At 36.3% G+C, this 22,070-nt stretch overlaps 1 protein-coding gene across 1 annotated transcript in view; it reads right to left on the bottom strand.

Annotated features, from left to right (window-relative positions):
- Window positions 1-22,070, bottom strand: part of PDE8B (phosphodiesterase 8B) — a 66,667-nt gene that overhangs the window by 12,246 nt on the left and 32,351 nt on the right. Inside the window, exons 4-11 of the mRNA XM_062599026.1 lie at window positions 20,876-20,935; window positions 19,360-19,414; window positions 15,332-15,420; window positions 12,674-12,752; window positions 12,023-12,163; window positions 10,258-10,346; window positions 9,560-9,620; window positions 2,904-2,955 (exon numbers count right to left, since the gene is read on the bottom strand). Of these exons, the coding sequence (XP_062455010.1) occupies window positions 2,904-2,955; window positions 9,560-9,620; window positions 10,258-10,346; window positions 12,023-12,163; window positions 12,674-12,752; window positions 15,332-15,420; window positions 19,360-19,414; window positions 20,876-20,935 (626 nt within the window). The remainder of the gene's footprint in view (window positions 1-2,903; window positions 2,956-9,559; window positions 9,621-10,257; window positions 10,347-12,022; window positions 12,164-12,673; window positions 12,753-15,331; window positions 15,421-19,359; window positions 19,415-20,875; window positions 20,936-22,070) is intronic.

Below are 22,070 nucleotides of genomic sequence, written 5' to 3'. Positions count from 1 at the left end.
GTTTCTAAGGAAAGGCATGAAAATGCACTGAACAGAGGAGTCACTTCATCGAACTTCAGCTGCCTAAAAGTAGCAGTCTTTTAAATTGTCTCTGTCTAAGATAGTTGCCAAAGATGCCTCTAAATTAATGTGCATAGGCTGTGGCACAACCACAGAACAACTCTGTCTGCTTTAGGAAAGATGTCTAAGGTAATGCATTGAATCCCTCCTGCAAATTCCTTTTGCTCTGCACTGCCCATTGAACAAGTCTAAGTTTTCAGGATTATGTACCTTTAGCTGCCTAGAAATTTGGCTAAGTGAGAAAAATCCCACCTTGGTCTACACTTCCAGCCCAAGTACAAGAACTATTCCAATTTCTTCATACTCAGACAGCTTTTGCTTTTTATTTCAATAATTATTTGTGCTGTGAGTTTAAGAAAAATCCAACACAATAACAAGGATTATAAATAATATATTTAGTCACTGTCAAAATTAACTGCACACCAAGCTGTCATTCTTGAAACTGCCATTTGGTGAAACAAGAGAAATCATCACATCCAGACAAATGCAAAAGCCAGATAAAATTTACTCATATAAATGCCTGGACAGATTCTCAAAAAATAAATTTCAATTTTCTCTAAAACCTTACAGTCTGCACACTCTCCTATGTTTATTAAAACAACAATCCCTGATATCTATGCATCTCTTTGCAAGGGTCTCTCAAGTGTCTATTCCCAGACTATCTGAAATGTCGCTCAAAGATCAGAGACTTCAAAAGCTTTCAAAATGAGTTAAATATTATGTGAAGAGTCAGAAATATCATAAAATTGATATTCTCAACATACGGACAGAGCTACATATCCAAGTTACAAGACAGAATTTATGTGGCATATCTTTAACAAAATTAAATTTCATCCAATGCTCTAGAATTAAAAATATATCAATCTTAAAAATGATTGAAATATCGTTTCTGTATTAAGAATTACTTGTAAATTTTTGTTAAAGAAAGTAAGTTTGAGTCTTTTTGTTTTGCTTTAGATCATACTGAAGAAACTAAAAGCATTTTCCTCTGCTGTACTTTTGGTGCTTATTGCAACTACCATGTAGATTTATTCACCCAAGGGCTAGGCATAGCTAATGCATGCTAAATTGTTTTATTATTTTGTTCATTTATTTGGTAGCTCTCCTCTTTTAAACCCCTCTCCTGTGTTAACAATTTCAGGTTTAAAATAAGGCACTTGAGAGAGAGTAAACCCTTACACATAGACACAGCTGCAGGGTGGTAGCAGATGAGATACTCCTTACATGATAAATACCAGCCAGCGAGTTGTAAGCTTTGCTAGTGCCACCTAGAGAGACACAGGTGCACAAAAGCTATTCTGCACCAGGCTACAGTTTTAGTTGCAGATTTCTCTTAAAAACCTATGTTAAAATGTATCCTTCTCACGGTGAGTGAAATGTCTCCCCATCCAGATGTGGGGTGAAACACATCATCGCAAACCGCTGGATACACGTTGATCATCATACTACTCTCATCACATACTGCCATATGCCTTTAGATGGTTCTAGGCATTTATTCTTGCAGCATAGCCAATACCACAGCCATGTGACTTTAATGAAATAAAGTTGCCTGTTTTCAGTGTACCACAGTCATCAATGTGACTTCAAGTAATCTGGCTTCCTGGTCTTGCTGAAATCTGTCATAGTAGCGAGTGAATCTAAATGCCTCAAGTAATCTGCAAAAGACATCAGTAAACTAATAACAGTTCTATTCCAGTGTCCTGCAACTTGATTCACAAGCATTCCCACCTTCCCCTGTCTGCACACTCCACAATCAGGAAAGAAACAGTGAGAAAAACAAATAGCATTTATTATAAGGGCACATGAGCAAGCAAACAGTTCAACTCAGCACGAATCAGTTCTAATGGCAATGATGGTAATGAGAATAGCAAATTGCATATATTGTCTCTCCCCTGACCCCCATTATACTTTTGCACCACTAAGCTCTCCAATGCTTCTACAAACTCTTATGTTCCTGAATTCTAAAATTAGGAGATGTCAAGCGGTCACTTCCCACACTCTTTGATATGTTACGTTCTTCCATGTGAAAATCAGAAGCTATCTGACAATATGCAGCAACATGACCACTGTTTCAGAGTGAGAAGGGCTTCAGATGCTAGCAGGTAACAGATCTGAGAAACTACTCACTCAGAGTAAGGCAACAATGCTGCATCTATTTTACATCAGTAAAAGACCATTAAAATCTTTAAAATGGCCTTTTGTACCTACTTCTTCAGAGAAAAGTGTTACTCCAAATCGTACATAGTATTGGAGAAAGTGATTATCCCCTTATACTCAGAACATTTAGTAACTTCTGCATATAACTTTTGACTGAGAGCTCAGATGTGCTGTCTGCAAGTAAGCAAATCTGCCTTGGATACAGAGGATGGTGCAGACACACAGCAACAACTCCATCATGCTCAGCATTGACTGGACATAAGCTAGCTGTAGCCTGGATAATACACTGCTATTTTATCCCCATGCTGAGCCCAGATTAACAGGTCCTGCTGACTTGCCCTAAACTTGGAAACACAGTGGCAGATCTGCTGCTGGCATGAATCAGCACAGTTCCACATTTATTTCAAGCAGTATGGGACACCAAGTTACACCAACTTTGGGAAAAGACACGGTGTTTTAATACAACTAAGAGCAATGCATCTTAACTCTGAAGGCTGGGCAAGAGCTCTGCATTAATTTTACAAACCCAATTCATGACACATCATTAGAGTAGCTGGTATCAGTCATAGGCCATCTTTTTTGACCACAGACTCAACGTGACACTTAAGAGACATTTCGCACCAATGAAGAACCTGGCCCCTGTTTCAAGCATGCAAGTACATGAAGGTAAATGATAATATTCTGACCTGACTGAGAATTGTCTCCTGTATACTTCTCATCACAGTGGCTCTTGTAGAGCTAAAAACACATCAAGGGTAAAAAATTATGCAAGGAAAAAGAATACAAAAAGATTTTAAAAGTGCAAAATTCAGCACCATCCTTATCCAACATTTTCCGTTCCACTATTAAAAAAAAAAAAAAAAAAAAAAAAGCCAAGACTCTTCTTTAGGTGTAATTAGATGTAGAGAACTAATACAAAGGTAAACAAATGTACAATGCAGGAAATCACAAATACAAAAGTTTTTTTTTTTTATGTACTAAGTTCCTGTTTAATGCCCATGTCTGTGGGAGAAAAGACATTCATTTTCAAATAACATTTTAAGGACAAATCTTAAATAAACCTCAAAGATTCCAGGAATAAAATGCAAAAAAAAAAAAAAAAAAAAAAAAAAAATCTAAAACTTTATTAATTCTTGCCCTTTGTATAGTAATTCTAAAAACATTTTCTTAGCCTATTTAAGCCTTTTGTACAAACATTCTCTCATAAATCTGTAAAAAAATGGACAGTTTTCACAAGACAGAAAAAATCCCCAGCAACTGAAAATTGGAGATGGGTGTAAATCATCAGAACTGAAGGATTTTTATTAATTTTAGTTTTTAATCATCCCCATGAATGAAAGAAGTTAAATAAAAAATCTTATTTTATTTTATTTTTTTGTGCTTCCGAAACATCTCGGGTAGCTACGTGGAGATATTCCTCACAATTTAGGTAGGACATTTCCAGCCCCTTGAAGTTGACACCTATTGCTTGGTCCCCATAACACACATTAACTGCTTCTCTGTGTTTCCAACCTAGTCAGAAACAAAAGCATATTCTGTCCAATATATGACAATTTTAATGTGTGTTAATTGCTTCACCCCATTCTTTTGTTATGTGGTTACAAAAAGTTCTGTGCAAACAGGAAAATTGAACAGAACTTTCAGTTCCTCAGGCTCCAATTAGGTGTAGCAAGTAAAGCCATCGAAGAGGACTAAGATAATACTTAAAAAAATATACATAGTCACTAGAGAAGGCATACACACCATTTACTTCAGATAAATGATCTTCTGTACTTGGTGCTGCATTTAAACTTGAAATTTAGGAAGCCAGTACAGTAACCTGATCTATGATAGATAGTTCCTTTGACCAAATTGATCACATACTTATAGCAAAGCACTGTGTTGCATGGAAGCATGAAGTCATGATTGCAACTTGCAGGTTAAAGGGAGAATACTGCAAGGCAGCTTTTAGTGCTCACATCAGTATACGATACTGCATGCTGCAGGGTCCTAATGGGGATTATTAATGTAAGAAAAGAATTATGCAAGTTCTCTTTTCCATCATTTTTCCACCTCTCCCATCTTTTTTTCCTTTTCACTACTGGGGAAAGGAGGAGGAGAAGATGAAAACAAAAGAGAACAAAAGAGAATGGAAAGACAAAAAACAAAATTCATGCATGGCGAACTTTTTTTTTCTTTTTAATCTCCATGTTAAAAAAGGAAAGAAGGAGAAATTCTGCACTCATATTCTATGAAAATCTTGTTTGGGGGAGGGTAAGCAGCTACTCTCTCACAGAAAACTAATTTTAAAAGCTTAAAACACCTCTCTTGCAATCACATACACAGAGGGGATGGAGGAACTCTCAAAGAAATCATCTAGCTCAAATAGAGTAAGATTAAGGAAGCTCACCATATAGAGTATACTGACACAAGGCATCTGAACTGCTCGCTCTGGTCCCATACTAGAGCTTCTCTCAGACTTTGAGATCTCTCTCTCTATTGTATGACTGACAGAAAACCTTGAGTCATTCCTCTGAAGTGCCCCACTAAAAAAAATAAAATAAACTGCATTCCTGTTCTGAATACTTCTCTCACCCCTTCAGCAGGCATGACCTGAAAAAGCCACATACAGTAAGCTATGGGGGCAGTTACACAGTTCAAGTTTAACTGACATGTTCTTAAAAGGAAAAACGTCACCTCTACTATAAATTTACGAATGTGCAAACACTGGACTTGATCCTTCCAGTCCCAGTTCACAAAGGCAGCATGAATTATTACCTAGGCTTCAGCACATGGGACTAGTCACATGAAAAGCCAATTCCCATTCATAAATCTTCACTGTAGGCACACTTACTGCATTCTCAGATGTTTTACTTTCCATGCATAAATCTAACATGGTTAATTTTTGTATGTGATAAATCTGGTGTAGAAATCCATGAAGGTTCCTACACAGTGATTTCTAACTCTACTGTGATATCCCTTATGGAGACTGTCAGTAATGACAAAGAACATGCCTGCAATATTTCATGTGAAACAATATATAATATTACAACAATGCTTGTATGTCTACATACAGTGCCTGAACTTTGAGTCCAAGACATTTAGAATTATGTTGACATAGTGAAACACAGGGCATTTGGATCAAAAATTGAATCGAGCAGCTTTTACCATCCTGTAACTAAATTTAGTCATCAATTTCCTCTAATCCTTCCATAAAAAATTATCTTTGGCTTGAAGAGAAATCTAGCAATATTTTAGCGCAGAGAAAAATTCTACTGCTGGAAATACTTAGGTGTGGTTTTAGGACTTAATTAAATACACGACTGCCTTATGGGCTTATATTTTCCCCATAAACTGTTTTGAGAAGAAAAATTTTAGAAAACTCAAAAAAGCTGGATGAAAGTTTAACTATAGACAGAAAAATAGCACCACAAATATTATATTTGCCACAAAAGAGGCTTTTATAGCTTTTGTTTTGGAAAAAAAAGGAATATTTAAGTGTAAAGAAATGTAACCCTCTTCTGCTTCACTGCTAAAGATGTCCATATGGCTAGAGAAAAATAATCATGAGTTTTATTGCAAAAGACCACCACCATCAGCTACCCTTCTGAATTAGGTATTTCGGAAACATACTGACTCCCCTTCTCCCATGTTACTCTTCTGGCACATTTAGCCCTCTTAATTTTATCAGCAAATAGGCTTTGTTCAGTGCATCAATATGAATAGACTGTGCCCCTATCATTGCATAAGGTCACGCAACAGAGAGCCCCAGCACAAGGCTAAAGCCAGAAGGCGCATTCTTGCAGCCTGGTCTTGAGGGACCAGGCTCTCTCAGTAAGTACTCACTGCCCAGCTGCTGCTCAGAGCCACAGGCTCGCACCTGCCTGGCAGATATGGTGAGCACCATGTCTGGCACATAAGATCATAGCAGCCATCATGCTGCAGCAAAAATATGTGAATTGACAGCATTGTGCTTTGGGATCATGAGCCAGGCAGATGAACTACATAAAGCATGAATCTCAACAAGCCCAAGCATTGACTATTACAGTGCTGAAAAATAAAGAATTTAGGCCAGTCTCAGTGTTTACCTCACAAGGTGTCACTCCATTAGAGAGAAGAGAGGAAGGGAATGGCAGCTTGAAAACTTCACAAACTGCTCCCACACCACCACCTGGATAGGACAAAACAGCTCTGCAAGATGTAGAAGTTTGGCACTATATGTTGTGGATGCTCCTAGCAGGCAAACTGAGGCTCTACCAGGAGCTGCAGCTCAAATGCAGACCTCTCAATGCCTGTATGTGTCCTCTCAACTGAAAGAAAGTGAAGTCAAGCTCAAGGCACTGGGCCTATTCAAGCTCCCCTTGAGTAAAAGTCAAGTGGCGCCCTGTCACACCCTAAGCAATTTGCCGTGCCTGCAGGCACATTATCAACTTGCACACCTGCTGTATTATAAAGGATGAGGGATGTTCCTTTTTCAGGAATGTACTGATCTAAAACAGCAGATGAAAGCAAGAGAATGTCTTCCAGCAGACCCTGAGAATGACTTTGGAGGTGTCTAAATGAATAGATGGGATAGACTACTAGCTCTGAAACCAAACAGTAGTATCAGTTATGGACTTGATTACATTTGCGACTTCTATCTATTTTATCCTTTGATAAAGTCTTATTTTAGCCCAGTACAGCACATCTCTACTGTATTATCGGCAGGGGAAAGAGAAAATGGCTCCATCTCAGCAAAAGCTACATCTACGGTCTTACTATCTCAACTGTCTCTAACTGAAGACAGAGTGCTATCGACTGTCTAACCTCTCAATCCCTAAAAACATTCCATATTGTGAATGTAAAAAGCCTATGCAACTTCAGACACACCTCTTCCTTTCCCTGACAACTTTTCCAAGAGGATGGTGTACTACACTGGAAAATGTAGTATACTGAAAATTAAAAATGGAAGGGGCACCATGAAAATAACTGAATTAAATGTTATACCAAATTTAAAATCCCAGGAGCCATTATATTAATATTAATTTAATAACCAGCAATAATTTTCTATCAAGATTCTTCCAGATTTCCAGTCTGACTCATTAACTGCATGCAAAAGTTAGTTTGAGCTTGGAGTAGTCTCTTAAGAGTCATGCTTTCTCTTTGGTTGAATCACTCTTTGCCACCAGAGGGTGCAAAACTGCAGAGTCTGAAGGTTGAACAGAATTTCTTCAAAGTATTACTGCTACAAAAATAACTTTAAGTATTATGAATATAATATAGGTATTATTATATATCACTACCATCATCCTATCTAAAATTAAAAAAAAAACAAAAAAAACCAAAAAAAACAAAAAAAACAAAAAACAAAAAACAAAAAACAGAACAAGCCCCCTAAGACGCTGTTAGAATTCTCTGAGCAGCAACAGAGCACCTGATATCCTACTACAAGCAGGAGAGATTTCCATCAGAAAAGCAGAAGAGAATAATTATCTAGTCCTGCTGGCTTTACCTTGATTTTTCTTTTATGGACCTTACATCTCCATAGATTATGCTTTCTGTTAGGTTGTGATCTTTAATCTTTGTGGTAGATCCCTACACAGATCTCTAGAAGTTCAAAATCCTTTAAAGGTCATATTTCCTGGGCTATCCAGAAGTCTAAATCTCCTCAGGCCTGCCTATGAACTCCTTCCATCAGGGCTTTATTTATCAATAACCATTCACAGACCAATACTAAAAACCACGAATGGATGGGGCTAGTAATACAGAGAATGAAAATCTGGTCTTATACTCAGTTTCCTAAGTAAAATGCCATTCTTAAGCTTACTTGCTTTGGCAGATCAGTGAACTGAAAGATGAAAAATAGAAAACAAAAGAACTTTTATCTATATTCCTACTGCTGCTTTTTATATATGGTTTCAAGTTTGGAACTGTTTTGTACTGCCTATCTTGCATTAACAGTATCACATCTACACTTCCCTGTACCAGTCTTTCAGCTGGGTGTGTACTATAGAAAAAAATCATTATCAAATAATATCTCACTGTCAAATCAACATCAAAGCAGCTGTAAACACAGCAAAATCAAAGATGTTTTATTAATGAACTAAAAAGAAATACATAAAACTTTAGCACTTCTGTTTCAAAAATCTCCCATGCAGTAGGCAGAGCATATTTAACGATCTGCTACTGTAAATGATACTTTACCAGTAATGTATGTTTTTGTCCAAGGCTGAGGTCAGTTTAATGTATTTTGATCTCTCTTTTTCAATGATAAAGCTTCAAATTTCTCTTTAAAGTTGTGCAGCTGGTTCCCTTGATTTTTACTGCCTGCCCGCAACAAAAGTTTGTGCAAGGGGCATGGTTTCAACTAACAGATTCAAACTTTGCAGAACACCACCTATTAACTTCTTCCAGCAGTAGAAGTTTTCCAATGACGTATTAATCTGAACAGGATTATAATACTGAAGAAGGGGCACCTAAAGATTGAAGCAACAACCTACATACATTTTAAGCACAAATGTCCTTATCCATATCACGGATAAAAGCACATTTAAAATTCTAGTTAAAACAAGATACATGGAAATGTATGGTGTTCCCCAAGCACATGTTCAGTTTAAAATGTCAGCTACTTCCTATGCTCCTTACTTTCTATCTCTCATTCCTACAGACCACAGGCTAAAGATAGATTTTGCTCCTTTGCTCAGAAAAGTCCAAGCTTCCTGAGTCTACAGGCCATGTATAGTATTCTTGAAGCAAAACATGAGATACAACGAGTTTCTGCAGAGACACTTACAAAGGGAGTGGCTGAAGAGAATATCAAAACAAACAGCTTCCCACATCATGTGATTCCCGACAGCACCCATTGCTTGGGTGAAAATGTGCTTGGACCATAGACAACAGGGTCAACAGCTACTGCTCGTATACTTCCTTCGATGGTTAATGGTGGCTTGGATTGCACAACACACACGTTCTGTTGAGCATGTGATGTCTCAAATCTTCCATGCATGCATGAACCACATATTGGCAAATCTTGTGACAGCTGAGCATTGATCACTGTTAGACTTAAGTATGACAGTTCAGACTTGCAAAAAGAGTAGCTCTAGAAAAACGCCCCTAAGCTCCTCCAAACTATGGTCTATGCTGCTTCACAATATCAGACTGAACTGTTATATCCACATTTCAGAGAACAAAAGCCTTTTTTCCTCCACTCACCAGTCCTACAGAAGAGTAAGCCATTAGCAAAAAAGCTGAGCTTGAAGCAAATGCTAAAGCTATCTTGCTTGCTCAAACAATGAGAATTTCATTATTTTCCCAAGAGCATGTGATACTAATTTCTAAAAAAAAAAAAAAAAAAAAAAAAAATTAATGAAATTTATGACAATACCTGTTTGTTGTTTTCATTGGTACAACGCAGCCTTTTGAGTGACACAAAGTGTCGTATTTTCCTAGCAACAGGAATAATCAATTGTTACCGCATCAAATGGTTATGAGAGAAGTAAAACGATACACTGCTATTTTCCTAAAGCAGAATTCTTGATGCCTTTATGAAACTAGATATCAAAACCAAAACCAAACAGACCACTAAGCAACAAGCTCAATGTGGTAGGTTTTTGTTTCAGGATACTTGATTCTTTTCCTTCTGCAGGAATTCACCTGCACATCTGGGAGTAGAATTTGGCCATATGCATATAATATACAATAAAGGTGCAAGTGCATACAAGCATGCACACAAACAAGAGAATCACCCAATTGCTGATACTTCCAACTGCCTTAGTTTGGATAATGGAGATTAACTGCATAAATAAGGCACAGCAACATAAACCCAAACTTCAATTTGTAGGTACTGGGAGTAGTGACACTATTCATTGTTACGATTTTATACAAAGTTCTTTTGGCTGGCATATGACAACACGGAACAAACAAACATCAGCAAAAAGCATGACCTTCTGAATATCACTTATTCTGTCTATATTCTTTATAGTCATTGGTTATATCACCACCCTGTTAATAAATACATGGGGGTTCATGCCAAACTCACAGGTGGGAAAAGAAAAGAGAAGAATCTAAAAACAAGAAAGTTACCCTCCTTGACCAACCACAGGTGTTATCTTCACATGCTGCTGGATACTGTCTCCTGATTTTCTTCTTGCATAGTAAACCCCTTGCCATTCCTAAGTAAACAAACATAACAGAGACAGCATTTGAGAATACTTAGTTTGCAGTCAAATATTCATTTATTATTAAATCATCTTTATGTAATAAATAACAACATATTATTTCACAGTTTTAATTTTTAAAATAGTGTAAAATTTATTAATACAGAGTGTCATCTTTTAACAGACATTTACATACCTAAGGATAATGTAAAATTGTTTCATATGTTTCTCTTGTGAGAGAGTTCACAATTTTTACAAGGAACTTGAGGAATTGTCTATTTCAAGGGGTCATGAACATTTTTGCTAAGTACTACAATAAACAGTGGTGTCTACAGCAGTTCTAGAGAATATCTCTGGTAATAGTAAATCCAAACTCTAAGTACCATACATATGGAGCTCTGCTGAGCATCACACAGCTCTGAAATCATCAGTCCCTCTAGTGATAGGCATGCTAGGTTTCAGAAGCTGTTGACCTACAGAACCTCAGCTAACCAATAATCTGTTTCACCCCATGACTGTTGTATAGCATGACCTTGGATATTCAAGGCCCTCTAGACTAGCAAACGGAAGCAACCATTTCTTTATGGCATCCTTTATTCTGTTTTCCCATGAAAATGCCAGCCATTCATTTCCTTTCCATTCCCACTGATACAGGAAAGCATAAAGAGGACAGAAGACTAACTGGGGGGCATACATGCACCAACATTAAGCAGGCCACTGATGCAGAAATACAAGATTATACTCAGATATGGGTTGGAAAAGGAAAGAAGATAAACCAGAAGGCTTCCCTCCTCCTACCACCTCAAAGAAGAGAGATTTTAAGGAGGGAACTACTTGGCAGCAGAGTAGAATGAAGTATGGAACTGGGTGGAAGATCAGCTCTCTCATCTCTATCACAGTCAAAGACTGAGAGCTCTATCTCCCAGTGCAAAGAAAGCAGAGGGCCACTAAGCAGGCAATGCTAGCAGGTGGGCAGCCTATAGCAATGAGAAGCAAAGCAAGAGTGTCCTGCTGGCACTGCTAATGAACTTGCAAACTCGAGGCAGTGACTCCCAAAAGCTCGGGCCATTGCTGAAAGCAACTGAAGGACTGAAGAATGCCCCACAGTCTGTGATGCAGAAGGCAGTAGGAAAGGACTAGAGATATTTCTGCAACCCATGGGAGATGGGACAAGAGCCTGTTCCATTAACTGAGGGACATATGACCAGAAACATATAAAAAGAAATTGCACTAGGTGCTGATATATTTCGGTCATGGCAGATTATGTCATACGTTGCTTTAAGCATGCAGTGAATGAAGATTCTGCAGTTACGATAGAACCGTTAAACCTTTCACTTGGATGATGACACTAATTGAGAGACTGACTGAGGGACAAACACTTATGTTCCAACTAATAAAAGAGCTACACGCTCTCACCAAAATGTAAGCACAGAAAACTTCCCTATATTAATCTTAAACCAACAGATGGGTTGAGAGGTTTGATCAGACTCTAAAATCAAAAGCTAAAGACATTTGTAGGCGCTGATATGAGGAATGGATTATTCTGGTCCTAAGACATCAGAGGAGCAAAATTCTGGTCATATACATGCAACTCAGGAAAGTACCATCATGTGTTTTTAGCCCTAGAGCATTACAAAAAAAGCAGATTAGAAATCTAAATTTTGCACAGCTTTATTTTGTAATTTACTTACCTTTCCTTTTTTAATAAATGTGTTGATAGTGTCTAAAAGATCTGCACGATTTTTATCGCTTTTTGGTAGTTCAGTAAGTTCCTTGCCAATAAGCTCTCCCTTATGATACCCCATCATCCGTTCAAAGGCTGGATTAACATACTGTCAAAGAGAAAAGTACTTTAGGATAATGTGGAAAAGAACATACTTAAAAGATATTTACTTACATAAAAGAATCAAAGTGTTAAAAGATATACACCTAAAGCCATAACCACACATCTCTACAATTCAGAGTTTTTCACATAAAAATACTATGCAAGTGGTGAAATATTTCTGAAAACAGAAGGAGATATATAAATTATTATCAAAAAGCACAGAGACAGAACAAAGCTCCTTACTGTACAGATTATCTAGTTCTGTTAAGGATTTCATGCTGGTTTTAGCACAAGTAACATTAATTTACTAGAAATTATCATTTAAATAAAGTTACTAAAGATCTTAAAAATTCAGCCAGTGTTAACATGCAGCATTTTAAGCTAATTTATTGAAGAGAGCTTTCCAATGGGCAACAAAACTAAAATACCAAAATAAAACAACTACTGGGCAAAGATCTCTCTGGAATTTCTCTCTTCACATTTTATAGAATGATTGGCTTTTTTTTTTTTCCCCTACCTGAATGACATGATCTTCACTGGTTATTTCTATAGCTTCCTGACAATGGTCTAATGCTGTAAATACTGCATTACAAGCTCTGAAATTAGTAAACAGTTCACATTAGTTTTATTGTTAAAATATTTTGCTTACTACAACTATATTATTACATTGTATTTATCGGTAGATGAATCACAAATTGTTTTGACTAAACCATGCAATCACCTCCATTGTTGTTTTTTTTCCAGGAAATTCAGCTTCAGACATTCACATATTGTTCACGTATTTTTACTGCAGATCACATTGTAAAATTGTTCATGGGTATCATCTTAATAGCGGGTTTCTTTCTCCAAACATGCTCTATACAGCAGGAGCTGTATTTTACAATTAGCAGTAAAAATAACAAATGATTTTGTGTTGCTACAACAGAATAGTAAAATTTTTATGATCATTAAAGATAATGAACACAAAAATCATTGTAGCAGAATTTTCAATATAGTAAATAAATCTGCACTATCAAAGAAGCTACAATATAACAAAATACAAATCATTTTTGGTTGTTTAAATTCTGAGGAAACAATTTAAGCTACCTCAAATTCCTAGTTACAAAAATTCCACTTTTCTTGCCTCCATGCAATAATTCAGTGACTTAATTTCTGTGCATCCTGATCTTGAATAAGGGCCAATGTGATCTCCAATTCCCATTTTTTCAGGGCTCTCCTTGAGCTAATGGAGGAAAACCCTTACCTTTTTGCTATAGCACTTAAATTGCTTAAATTATAATCTACCTAGGAGGGGATTAACATTAATATAAGCTCCTAATAATAGAAAGTAAACTATAGATATATAGTACATACTAAAAGAAACATCCCAGTCATTTCTGCATTGATAGATGCCAGTACTTTATCATTGATTTGGACTAAACACAAACTAACTATCTTTTATGTATATCCTTCTATCTCTCATTCTGGGGAGCACAAAATGAACTACAAATAAGCATTCCTGTATATAATCATTACCTAAAGGAACATCTTACTCACAGACTGCGTTGTTGACTTTGAATAAAGTACTGATGACTAGTGATTCATTAGCAGAGAAGCATTCTGCCTCAGAATTAAAGAAATATCAGTATGGCTAGTTCTGCTCATCATGAAAGTAACTCAAAAATAAATAGCATACACAAAGACATATACACACAACTACGCTGATGAAGATTTGTAGGAAGAAGTATTGCATAATGAAGGAAACAGCAGTATCTCAGCTTGTACAAGAGTTCCTACTGTCATTTTTCAAAGGATGCTCTAGCAAGCCAAAACAGCTCCAAAGTGTGATTTTGTATTGTGTGAAATAACCTATCTATTGCAGTGATAGACACTACACTAGCATTGTGTTCCTGAAATGAACTATTCTGTGTGTTAAAGCGGGAAGTTTGAATTGAGGAAGATACAATAATTAGTAGAAAATGAAACAAATGAAAACAAAACATATAGTAAGAGACATCTGTTACTACCTTAAAAAAAAACATAATTAAAATTCTTGTACATTTTGGTAAACCGTAAAAGGCAGGTGGAAACGTCGAAAAGCTTCTACACAGAGAACATAAGGTGAAGGATGCAGTAACTCTCCTCAGCCAAAAAATTAAGGGAGTCATTCATGCAAATTTTCAGTTTCTGACAGGAATCTGACTTTGAGCAACACTAGGCAACAGTAGCATCGGCTAAATTTGTGAAAACAAAGTCTTAGAAAAGCCTGCTGCTTAAATAGCAGCTCTGAATCCTTTAGTGGTCCCTATCTTGCTTCTCTGACTCAAGCGATAAAAAAATTAAAAATTAGGTCATATTATAGAATTTGCTGCAGATGGAACTGTAATTCAATGAGGAGATGTAGAGAACTGCATCTTTTCTGTATGACACTAATATTCAAGTGCTGTTTCCTCATATAGATGAGCTGCAAACACATTTACATGTATGTATAAGCACCTATATTAAATAAAAAATTAGTCATATTAAATAAAAAGTGATAGTGGAATGAAGGTGATCTGTCTTTAATTCCTCACTAAGATAAAAATCAGTGATCCTGGTGTGAGTCTTGTCCAAGCAAGAAAATTAAAAACTGAGCGTATGAAGACTGTGCTCATCACAAGTTGTCAGATACGAAATCTCAGACATGAGATTAAGAATGACTTTATGAAGTTTTATTGTCATGTAAATTTTTAGCCCATAAACCTTATGCACAAGACAGTATTTTTTAAAATGCTCCCTTCTTGACTACATAAGCAGAAGTCATCATTCTGCAATATTTTTGCTGAAGAATCTAACCTAGATTTGTATTAGTAAAGGCTGTTAGAAAATTGCCAAATTCAATATGGACACGTCAAGACACACAGGGCACAAGCAAGTACTAGAATAAAGGAGAGGTACTATATTTTGCATTAAGGAAAACATCATCTAAACCACTAGTGTATAAGACACACCAACTAAGTTTTCTCAGAGTACTAATCAATATAACGCTTGACTTTGTCCCTTACAAATGACTGAACAAGAAAACAAGGATATAGTAATTAACTAGCATATAGATGCAAAGCACATAAATACATAGTTGAGAAGAAGCAGAAAGTAAACTGATACAATTATGTAAACCAAACAATTTATGTTTGAAGCTTCTTACACTCCTACATACCGTAATTTGAACTGAGATCGCACTTCTCCATATTCTATTTGAATCAGTTCATTGTAACAAGCAGTTATGCTGCTGTTCTCCATGAATCGCTGGAAGAGAAAGAAGAGTGCATAAAATAGATCTGAATGTTTTTAAACTATTATTTCTCTTCCTGCAACCAAAACTCTTAGTTGCGTCTTTGTATTCAGTACTCATCTTTTCCACAGAAATGATTTCATAGTTGTCAAGACAGCATTGCTAGTTAAATAAAAAGCAAGTATGACAACCTACTAAATAACAACTGTGAATTTTCCCATTTTGTTTTACGAACCCAATTAAGTATAGATAGTATAGAAAAAACAGTCTCACACAAAACCACTCTTGCATTGATGTTTCATTTTGGACATCTACCTCTTAATTCAGAATGCAAACGGAATACCTTAAAGATGTAACATATTCATGCTAGAACAGAAAAAAAAAACAAACACATTTGATATTTCACTTTTTTTCCAAAGAACTATAGCAGCTGAAACACACAAGGTATAGTAACTTTGCTCTGCAAATAATCTTGCTGACCTGTAGCTTTTGAATTCTGAAGTGTGGAAAGGTATTTAAAGTAAGTAGCATGCTGACAACAGTTTACAAAACTTTTATGTTCTCCAGAAGGAGAGCATGTCCTCTAATCAGCAAAGGTAGTAAGCTGAATTGTGCATGGTCCTGCTGAAATTAGAAATTAGATGTTAGTCACAAAAAATAGTGCATTCTCTGATGTCAGTTAAAGCAGACTGCTCATTAGTAAACTTTTGCTATGAAGAGCCAAACCATCCCTTTATAAATACACGCATAGATTTTCTGTTTTTCATAGAAAATACTCTGTGATGTCACTAGTTCTCACAGTACAACAGTGTGCTGCGCTGTGAGCCAGCAGTCAAACCTCTGGAGAACAAAGATCAATTTTAGAAAACCTACATTTCCCTTCTTTATGAAAAAGGCGTATCAATGGCTTCATCCCAAGTTGCCAGTAATACGTAGAAAGTCAATTAAAAAACAAAACAAAACAGTTAACACAGGTCTAGTTCACTCCTTAGTGTTAACATCTTAAAATATTTCTGTAACTGCCACTTCACATAAGTGAATGTATAGGGAACCAAAAGGTACAGGATCAGCTTGACAGAAGTGGTGCAAATAATGATGTGTTTTTGTGTAATAAACTGTCTCCAAGCATACTGTTCTTCTATGGCACTGTACATTTAGATTTTCAGTTTTAGGATGAACATTTTAAACATTCAAATATACTAGCTTTATATTTAAGACAGTATAAATTCATTAAAAATATAATGACAGTAACCTATTTTATAAACAAAGTTTACTAAAACATACTAAAGCTCTTTTTCTAAAATGCATTTTAAAATAGTGCTGTTTACTGGCAAAATTTAAAGAGAAAAATGTAACCACTACAGCAGCACAACCCACTAGCTAGGAATCAAGAATTACAGTTTGCTGAAGTGTAACATCTTCTTTTGACTGCTGCATATGTATATGTGCATATATTTTTTATGCACAAAATAAGATCATTAATAACACAAAATCCATTAATGACACAGGAAAAAAAAATCAGAAGCTAGGTAAAATCCCAGGATTTTCTTAAGAAGGAAGAAAAAAAAGAATAAATATAATGATTTGTTCCTCAGCATTAAAAAAAAAAAAAAAAAAGATGCCAAATAAATTTGTAAAATGAACAGCAAACACTCCTGAAATCTTTCTCTAGATATCATTCATAAGATCTTTTCATAATTGATTTCATTAGAAGAAATATGAAGTGATTTCTTTAAGGTTACTTACAATGTGTTATATATGTATACATAAAAGTAGAAAGATATTTCTCTAACATGAATACAAATGAAGGTAGCAGAATATTTTTAAGAACAACCAGCTATTTGATACAGGAAAAAAATGTGTTTGATATATTTGCAAGATATCTCCCCCAAAAGATTAAAGGAGTTTTCAGAAACCTTTGGATCTAAACCTGATGTCAAAAGTCTGATTACAGAAAGATGACATACCAGCTGGCTACAAGATCCGACTCTTCAAGTTGGAGATACATTTAGAAGGCAACCACCATCAGACAGAGCGACTACAATGAGTGTTTTGTTGAGGGAGAAGGAGGAAGAAAATGAGGAAAAAAGATGACAAAGGCTGATATGATGAATAATGGTACAGCAAAATGAAGTTCGCAGAAAAATGAGATTGTAAAAATAAAAGGAAATATATAATTTGAGCAGATATGATTTTTCAAAAATCCTAGTCTCTGCATATGCTGGGACTTATGTATTTATTTATTTGGGGAGGGATGTTTTTTGTTTGCTTGTTTTTGCTGTGGCTTTTTTTTGGGGGGGTATATTTTGTGTATGTTGTGTTTTTATTAATGGACTTAGAGCCTACAGATTCTCATCCGAGCAGAAAAAAATCTTACATCCTCTCTACTGTAAAAACAGGTTCTTGGACATCAGACATGTTTTAAAAGCTTGAAAATAATTCAATTATTATGTTATGCAAACTCCCCGATAAATCTGAGACAGCTGGAGGAAATGGCTAGAGTTGTACATAGGCTTCTGCATTCGCTTGCCATAGTGATTGATCAAGTGCAGAAAGATTTTACCACTTTTACTTCCCTAGAAAGAAAGCATGACACTGAGATGTGTCACACACACACACTGTCTCCTGGGGCTGTACTTAGCACTGCACCTAGCAGTGCATCTAGCTCGCAGAAACACATTGCCCTGCACTTTTTAAATGGAATTCCAGACTTCAGAGGAAATGAAGAGACTGCTGTTAGAAACATTAAAGCTTTCTGGGTTGAGAGAGCAAACTACATTAAGAAAACACTCGAATTCTTTGGCTGACCTTTCTCTCAGCCCCTACTTTTCCAATTATCACAGCATGTAAGCTCCTCAGAAATCTTTAATGCTTTTGTATGAATAGTATCCCTTCGAGAGAGGCAAGACCTATTACCTTCTTTTGGAGATTATCTGCAAATGGTCACTGAAGTGCCTGTCCTGCTTTGCAATGAAACTCAAACTAACTATGAATTAGGTCAGATATTGGACTTAAGCACCTTATGCACATAATATATATGCACATTAGCATAGCATTCTGCTTGGGCTAATTCCCTCAGTTCTCTAATTCTCTTAACTAAAGTATCTACTAATGTGCTTCTACTGTTCCAATACATCAACTTTCTTATAAAAGTCCAGCTTGAATATTGCAACTATTTGATATTACATTAACCTAACCATTAATACCTATGCAAACCACAAATAAAGATTGGGAGAGAGCAAGCAACTTAATCTAGATTTTCAGAGTTGAGAACTACTACTTATTCTGCTCTCTTCTACAAAGAAAGAAACAGCTGAGAAACAGCATGAGCAGTTGAGCTTCCCCTCTGTCTCCTGTACATTACAGTTTCTAACGTTCTCCTGAAAAGAAAGGGTTCAAGCCAACATAACAGACAAATCAAATCTCACTGAAAACAAGAACTCTTCTTAACTTCAGCAAGACCTAGACTAGGCTTACATTCCTTTTAAAAGGGGAATTCTAGCCATCAGAAGCACACTGAGAGGTCCAGATGATCAGGCAGCATGCTGTGGTGTGCAGCACATATTAATCATGGTCCCAAAACATTATTTTTTCAATACACTCATAAACAAAACCCACCCACCATTTTCCCAGGCTGCAAGAAATTAATCTTACCCTATTTCTGCATCTTCCAGAAGGATTAGCTAGGTCACAAATTCTCTTACGCCATATGCTTCTCAGATGTTTTGTTAAAAAAAAGGAAAGGGTACTCGTTCAACAGTCACTGTTTTCCCATCAAAAACAAACAAACAAACAAACAAAACAACCCCCCCCCAAAACACATTTCTGATAGAAGCAAATGTGTGATTTATATGAAAGACTCGTTTTCCATTTGAAGAAGCGGAAGAAGCGGAAGTGTTTGCAACTTGCTCAGCAATCATGATTTCTGTATTAAATATGTGTTTTATACATACTCTGTCAAAGCCTGCATGAAGAAGGGGAAGAACAGAAGTCTCTTCCTGGTCAGATCTACAGAAAGAAGAGATATGATCACATAACATTTGGTATCAATTTGACATAGTTACCTAAACATACTGCAGTAAGAACCATATTGCACAAAATACATACAAAAATCAAATTCCAAAAGTTGATCTTGTCATTATATTTCAAGATGCTATAAATATACGCAACTGTTATTACAATCTGTTAATTATTCCTATGGCAGAACTTGGATATTCAAGACAAGTCTTGTCTCTCTTCAAACATACAAGGGTATTACAAAAATAAAGCATGAAGGAGATAAAAGACATCCTGTGACACCCTATGAAAAGGAATCTAAAAAGGTGTTTTTAAGTAAAATATGAAACATATTGTAAAATTTTAATCAGCACTAAACTTGGTCTCTATATTCTACTCTTGGCAGAAATAGCTCTTGTCTTCCCACTCAATTTGCTAATATTTTATTGAGTTTGGAAATTAACAAAATTAGAATGTATTCAACAGTGTGCAGGAGTTCTAACAAAGACAGGAAAATTCTCTTTTTCTAAGCTATTTGATAAATAAAATATTAATTTAAGTCAGTAAAAATATTGCCTGAATATATAAGCTATGAATTCCTGAATCAAGATTTCAGGAAACATTCTGGTGAGTTTAGTATCAACAGAAATTAAGTTTATCCCATTACCGAGTTCCCTAAGAATCACAATGACTCATCTAAGGTTTCCTCTAGAAACTAATACACAGTTTTCTAATTTTTCTTAGTATATAAGCTATTATGTTATGATTCTCTGAAGAAAAGGTGGTAGAGATATTTGATAACTTTCTATTAATACAAAATAAAACTATTTAAATGGTCCAATAGGCAACACCTCTTACGTATTCAGTTAAAAATAATTAATATTAAACTTACTTTGTAAGGCTTGCTAGTAGGATACTACTTGTTATTAGACAACCATAACACATTACTATTTTCTATAAATAAAAATCTTTCACTAGGAGATATACTTGAGAGACATGGAGCTACTGGAGAGAGCCCAGCATAGGGCTACAAAGATGATCCGAGGGCTGGAGCATCTGCCCTAGGAGGAACGGCTGGCTGCGAGAGCTGGGCCTCTTCAGCCTGGGGAAGAGAAGACTGAGGGGGGATCTTACCAACGTGTACAAGTATCTGAAGGGAGGGCGTCAAGGGGATGGGGACAAACTCTTTTCCGTTGTCCCATGTGACAGGACAAGAGGCAATGGGCAGAAATTGAAGCACAGGAAGTTCCGCCTGAACTTGAGAGGGAATTTCTTCCCTGTGAGAGTGACGGAGCACTGGCACAGGTTGCCCAGAGAGGTTGTGGAGTCTCCTTCTCTGGAGATCTTCAAGGCCCGCCTGGATGCAACCCTGTCTAACATGCTCTAGGTGACCTGCTGAGTGGGGAGGTTGGACTAGATGATCTCCAGAGGTCCCTTCCAACCTTACTGATTCTATGATTCTATGATACTTACGTGCGTGGAACAACAGCAAGTATTACAGTGTGTTCTGATGGCTTTGTGGCACGAAGAGACCTAGAGAAAAAAGTTCCTCAGTTGCATCGCACACTTTCTCAATACTACTTAAAATATCTTCACAGACAATCTACAAGAAAACTGAGCCTGAAAGATTCCACTGAATTCAGAAAATACGATGTCATGATGCCAAAACCTACCTACCCCTCTTAGATACTCAGTTTCCGTTTTGCTACCAGATTCCCTTTTTTTGCACAACAAAGAGGATTTAGAGGCAATAAGATTCAAACACATAGGGCATGAACAGCAACTCTTCAAATATACTCTTCCAAACTAGTAAAGCTTTGCCCTGTTCACCTAGCTCATTTGGGGCAGACTGCCCTAAGAGTCAGTCTCTGCAACATGTTTTCAATACCCACTGCTTGATTTACCGTAAAATCTCTCCATCACAATCTCCTACCATTACCATTACCCTTCTAGAGATTGTAAATTTTTTTATAAAGAGTTGGAAGTGTTTTGGGGGAATGCACATAAGAAAAGAGGGTATAGCTAAAACAACTGAGTACTTGTCTATGATAGAATATCATTTATGAAATGAAAAATAAGCAAAACTTTACAATTGAAAAGAGAGAGATGTTACCAAGGAACTGAAAGAAAATATGACCAATTATCAAATACAGAAGAATATTTCATTCTTCTTTCAGTGGTAAAGGATATATTTTTTTCAAACACGTTACATTCTCCTGAATAAAGAGCCCTTACATATATTTGTCAGACTTTTAGAAGTATTTCCACTAGCACAAATAATAGAGTTTTAAAATACTATTTGTGATAAACATGGCGAAACTGTGCTCATGATGGACGGGAAAGTACAGCATGATATATGGTACAAAATGTATGCTTCAACTTAAAAAGTGTATCTTAGCACAGAATGTTAGAATACTAAGTGCTTACAAACTTAGAGCTATTAAGACAGTCGTGTGCATCAAAAAGTGATGTGAACTCTTGCAAAAAAAAAGAGTTCTGTGAAGTGTGCCTGACCTAGAGGACAGAACAACAGCACTCCTTGGAGGCCCTGCAGCTTCAGGTTTTGCTGCAGCAGTAACCCAAGAAGAAGTTTCTGTAACAGAGACAGACTGCATGGAATGACTTCACGACACCTCTGACTTACATTGTGATGGAAGCTTATGACCTA

This window comes from Rhea pennata, chromosome Z, assembly GCF_028389875.1.
Source record: "Rhea pennata isolate bPtePen1 chromosome Z, bPtePen1.pri, whole genome shotgun sequence".
NCBI classification, from domain to species: Eukaryota; Metazoa; Chordata; class Aves; order Rheiformes; family Rheidae; genus Rhea; species Rhea pennata.
Note: the sequence above shows the minus strand (reverse complement) of the source record. Positions and strands in the feature narration are given on the sequence as shown.